At 49.8% G+C, this 5,297-nt stretch overlaps 1 protein-coding gene across 1 annotated transcript in view; it reads left to right on the forward strand.

The window, feature by feature from the left end:
- The window catches only part of EIF3B (eukaryotic translation initiation factor 3 subunit B), a 30,004-nt gene that overhangs the window by 11,407 nt on the left and 13,300 nt on the right, over nucleotides 1–5,297 (forward strand). The window contains exons 3-8 of the mRNA XM_017892352.1: nucleotides 1,227–1,346; nucleotides 1,654–1,711; nucleotides 2,214–2,342; nucleotides 2,937–3,094; nucleotides 4,767–4,898; nucleotides 4,979–5,045. Coding sequence (XP_017747841.1) covers nucleotides 1,227–1,346; nucleotides 1,654–1,711; nucleotides 2,214–2,342; nucleotides 2,937–3,094; nucleotides 4,767–4,898; nucleotides 4,979–5,045 — 664 coding nt within the window. The remainder of the gene's footprint in view (nucleotides 1–1,226; nucleotides 1,347–1,653; nucleotides 1,712–2,213; nucleotides 2,343–2,936; nucleotides 3,095–4,766; nucleotides 4,899–4,978; nucleotides 5,046–5,297) is intronic.

Genomic DNA, 5,297 nt, shown 5'->3' on the forward strand with positions numbered 1-5,297 from the left:
CAAGCTCCGCCTCCCGAGTTCATGCCATTCTGCCTCAGCCTCCCAAGTAGGTGGGAGTACAGGTGCCCACCACCACGCCTGGCTAATTTTTTTTTGTATTTTTAGTAGAGACGGGATTTCACCGTGTTGGCCAGGATGGTCTTGATCTCCTGACCTCGTGATCCACCTGCCTTGGCCTCCCAAAGTGCTAGGATTACAGGCGTGAGCCTCCGCGCCTGGCCTAGACTTTTTAATTTTTTTTAATTTTTATTTATTTATTTTTTTTGAGACAGAGTCTCACTCTGTCGCCCAGGCTGGAGTGCAGTGGCCGGATCTCAGCTCACTGCAAGCTCCGCCTCCCAGGTTCACGCCATTCTCCTGGTTCAGCCTCCCGGGTAGCTGGGACTACAGGCGCCCGCCATCTCGCCAGGCTAGTTTTTTGTATTTTTTAGTAGATACGGGGGTTTCACCGTGTTCGCCAGGATGGTCTCGATCTCCTGACCTCGTGATCCGCCCGTCTCGGCCTCCCAAAATGCTGGGATTACAGGCTTGAGCCACTGCGCCCGGCCTTTTTTTTTTTTTTCCCCCTGAGACAGAGTCTCACTGTGTTGCCCAGGCTGGAGGGCAGTGGCGTGATCTTGGCTCACTGCAACCTCCACTTCCCAGGTTTAAGCAATTCTCCTGCCCCAGCCTCCCAAGTAGCTGGGATTACAGGCATGCACCACCATGCTTGGCTGATTTTTGTATTTTTAATAGAGAAGGGTTTTGCCATGTTGGCCAGGCTGGTCTCTAATTCCTGACCTCAAGTGATCTGTCTGCTTTGGCTTCCCAAAGTGCTGGGATTGCAAGTGTGAGCCATTGCGCCTGGCCAAGATTTTTTTTTAAACAGCTCTGGAGATAATTGATATACAATAAATCTGCATAGTTTTGAAGTATTTAATTTAATAGATTTTGATGTGTACATGAAACCATCGCTACAGTAAAAGTAATGGACTTTTTGATTAACTTTTCTGTAATTTATGATAACAAAACTGGATACTTTGGATCTTCTGGTTAGGGTTTCCCTCACTTAGGAGCTCCCTGGCTGTGGATCTGTCCCCCGTGTGACTGCCTTAGGTTCGAGGCAGGAAGAGCAGCACAGATACTCCTGGCACGGAGGGCTTGTCCACTGAGAGGAGTGGGGCAGGCAGCGCGTACCTGCCTAGCCTTACAGTGCGCGCGGGTGCCAACGGCCCTCTCTCGCTCAGGTATATTTTCCTGGAGTACGCGTCCCCGGCCCACGCTGTGGATGCTGTGAAGAACGCCGACGGCTACAAGCTTGACAAGCAGCACACGTTCCGGGTCAACCTCTTCACAGATTTTGACAAGTGAGTTCAGACTTGGCCACAAGGAAGTAGATGTTGACGTGCGAGTGAGCAGCTGTGTGTGGGTGGCTTGGTGCTTCTCAGTGGGTGCTGGTGCCTGTCAGGTTGTTCATGTCCTTTCTGGTCAGGCTGCTACAGGGCCATTTCATAGCCCTGCCCCATGCTTCTGGCCTGCAGCACCCCTCTCCGTTATGCCAGTCACAGCCCTTGGCGTGGGCAGGCCAGAGCACAGCAGGGCCATGCCGGACCCCCACGGGTGCTCTTTCTAGTCATCAGGACGTGGGGCTCAGCAGTCTCCTTTCTCCTCCAGGTATATGACCATCAGTGACGAGTGGGATATTCCAGAGAAACAGCCTTTCAAAGACCTGGTGAGTGGCCTGAAACCTGCATCTCAGTGGTTTAAAGAAATGCTGCTGGGTGTGGTGGCTCACACCTGTAATCTCAGCACTTAGGGAGGCTGAGGTGGGAGGATGGCTTAAGCCCAGGAATTCAAGACCAGCCTGGACAACAAAGTGAGACCCCCCCCTCTACAAAAAGTAAATAAATACATAAATTAGCCGGGCCTGGCATTCACCTGTTTTCCTAGCACTTGGGAGGCTCAGGTGGGAGGATCACCGTGAGCTGGGAGGTTGAGGCTGCCGTGAGCTATGATTGCGCCCCTGGACTCCAGCCTGGGCAACAGCGAGACCCTGTCTCAAAAAAAAGAGAAGAAATGTTGGATGGTGTCTTGACTTGAGGTTAGAGTGTGACTTGGGAGTTAAGGTGTGGACTGAATTTGTCATATCTTTAAAAGCAATAGTTGTGAATGAGTTTTTAATTAAAATTAATGAAATGTTATATTCCTTGCCTTTTCTTTTTTGTTTTTTTAAGGGGAACTTACGTTACTGGCTTGAAGAGGCAGAATGCAGAGATCAGTACAGCGTGATTTTTGAGAGTGGAGACCGCACTTCCATATTCTGGAATGACGTAAAAGACCCCGTCTCAATTGAAGAAAGAGCGGTGTGTATTTACTGCTGCCGCTGGGGGCGGGGACTCACCTCTCCCGTATTTTCTTAACAAAGTGGAACTTTGTTTCTATCAGAAAACTGGGAGAGCAGGTGACGTTATGTTTTCTTTGAGATTACTTTCTGAAAACAACTTTTATTCCTCTTCCAGCTTTAAAGTAAATCCTGAGAAGTGAACAGGCTTTGTGTATTTCAGTTAAGAGTTTGTAGAATAGGCCGGGCGCGGTGGCTCACGCCTGTAATCCCAGCACTTGGGAGGCTGAGGCGGGTGGATCACGAGGTCAGGAGATCGAGACCATCCTGGCTAACACGGTGAAACCCCGTCTCTACTAAAAATACAAAAAATTAGCCGGGCGTGATGGCGGGCGCCTGCAGTCCCAGCTACTCTGGAGGTTGAGGCAGGAGAATGGTGTGAACCTGGGATGCGGAGCTTGCAGTGAGCCGAGATCGCGCCGCTGTGCTCCAGCCTGGGAGACAGCGAGACTCCATCTCAAAAAAAAGAAAGAGTTTGCAGAATAGATTCATTGTAGGAGGAGTGTTTGTGTTTGCCATTTTGTTGTATTAATGTTGGCACTGCTTTTTTCTGCAGAGATGGACAGAGACATATGTGCGTTGGTCTCCTAAGGGCACCTATCTGGCTACCTTTCATCAAAGAGGCATTGCTCTATGGGGGGGAGAGAAATTCAAGCAAATTCAGAGATTCAGCCACCAAGGGGTTCAGCTCATTGACTTCTCACCTTGTGAAAGGTAAGCTGCTAGAAAAAAGGTGATCTAGCTAATCCGGCTGTTGGAGTCTGTGCTTTTCACCCCATGCCAGCCTTCTACAGGTGGTCTTTCATTTTGCAGCATTTCAAACTTAGTAGAAAAAAACAGGAGTAAGGAGAACGCTAGTATGCTTTTTACTGAGATCTCACGTTCGGTTGCATTTATGTCGTCATCTCCTATACAGATATCTTTTCCTGAGCCATTTGGGAGTAATTGGAAGTAACATGTCCCTTCAGCCCCGAATGTGTATTCCTAGAAATAGGATTTTGTTACCACGACCACAGTGGGGGTGCTGACTTCAGGGATTTAACATTCATTGAATACTTTAATGTATTGCCATATTCTGGTTTTATTACTTGATCTAATAATGTTCTGTATAATATTTACTTTCCTGCAGTTCAGGATCTAGTCTGAGGTCACATGTTTTACAGATAAATTTTCCTGCCTCTGTCACCCAGGCTTAGCGCCACCCGGTGGCCCCATTGCAGGCTCATTGCAACCCCAACCTCCCAGGGTCAGGCGGTCCTCCCCCCTCAGCCTCCTGAGTAGCTGGGACTACAGGCACACATCATGACATATGGCTAATTTTGTTTATTTTTTTGTAGAGATGGGGTGTCTCACTTTGTTGCACAGGGTGGTCTTGAACCCCTGGGGCCAAGTGATCCTCCTGCCTTGACCTCCCAGAGTGCTGGGATTACAGGCGTGAGCCACTGCACCTGGCTGAGCCGTGGTTTTTGATCTAGCTAATCCAGCTGTTGGAGCTCTGCTAGGGAAAGGGGCAGTTGTGGAAGGCAGTGTGAGGACGAGCTGGGACCACTCTGTTTTCGCCCTCACGGGTTGTGTCTGCCTTCCCCTCTGGTGTTGTAAGGGACCGTCTGTTACACACTTTGTATGAACTGAGTGAGCAGGTGCAGTAGCTCCAGACAAACCAGCAGTCAGGTAAATCATGGCTGAGAGGAGCCCCCAGCCTCTGAAGTTTCCCATCAGACCTGTGCTGGCTTTCAAACTGGATGGGACTTTTTTTTTTTTTGAGACTGAGTTTCACTTGTTGCCCAGACTGGAGTGTAATGGCACAGTATCGGTTCACTGCAACCTCCACCTCCCGGGTTCAAGCTATTCTCCTGTCTCAGCCGCCGGAGCAGCTGGGATTACAAGTGCCTGCCACCATGCCTGGCTAATTTTTGTATTTTTAGTAGAGACAGGGTTTCACCATGTTGGCCATGGTTGGCCAAGCTTGTCTTGAACTCCTGAGCTTGGGTGATCTGCCTGCCTCTGCCCCCCAAAGTGCTGGGATTACAGGTGTGAGCCACTGCGCCCAGCCGTATTTTTTTACCTTGTTAGTCTTAATGAAACATGAGTAAAGATAGAATTCCACACTGCGCCTCCCTCTAGATCACTCAGCAGCCTTTTGTGTGGGGTTGTGAGATCTTTCTGTGCTGATCTTGGAGAAACCAGAGTGTCTGCAGTGTATTGACACCAGAATGAAGAAGCGCTGCTGCTTCCCTCTTCCGCTTGGAACTCTTGGGGCTGGGCAGTGTGGGGTTGGGGGAGAGAGTTGGTTCCACGAGTTCTGACCGCGTGTTCTGGCCGCACAGACAGACTGTGATCCTCTCGTGAGAGGAGGATAGCATACAGTGTGGCCCCTCTCTTCTAGGTACCTGGTGACCTTTAGCCCCCTGATGGACACGCAGGATGACCCTCAGGCCATAATCATCTGGGACATCCTTACGGGGCACAAGAAGAGAGGTTTTCACTGTGAGAGCTCAGCCCATTGGCCTATTTTTAAGTAAGTGGACCATTGTAATGAGCTCTGTAGCCTTTGTCTTTTCATTGGAATACCTTGGCACTTCTGTTTCTTCTTCTTAGGTGGAGCCACGATGGCAAATTCTTTGCCAGAATGACCCTGGATACGCTTAGCATCTATGAAACTCCTGTAAGTGGTCCTGGTGATGGAAAACGCCGCGTCCCATCCTTGCTTGTAACTGGGGTGTCTTGCTTTTCCGTATTTGTGCTAGAAGAGGAGGAGGAGGTTTCACAGATGCGAAGGAAAGTCCTGTCTCCCATGCCTTTTTAACTAACCTTGCTTTGGGCAGAGCTCTTCAGTTACTCCTGCCCCCTTGGCGCAGCCGTGGGAGGTCCTGGATGGGCATTAATGCAGTGGGCTTCAGAACTGCAGTTCTCAGTG

The sequence above is a fragment of the Rhinopithecus bieti genome, unplaced genomic scaffold (assembly GCF_001698545.2).
Source record: "Rhinopithecus bieti isolate Rb0 unplaced genomic scaffold, ASM169854v2 scaffold_1017, whole genome shotgun sequence".
NCBI lineage: Eukaryota > Metazoa > Chordata > Mammalia > Primates > Cercopithecidae > Rhinopithecus > Rhinopithecus bieti.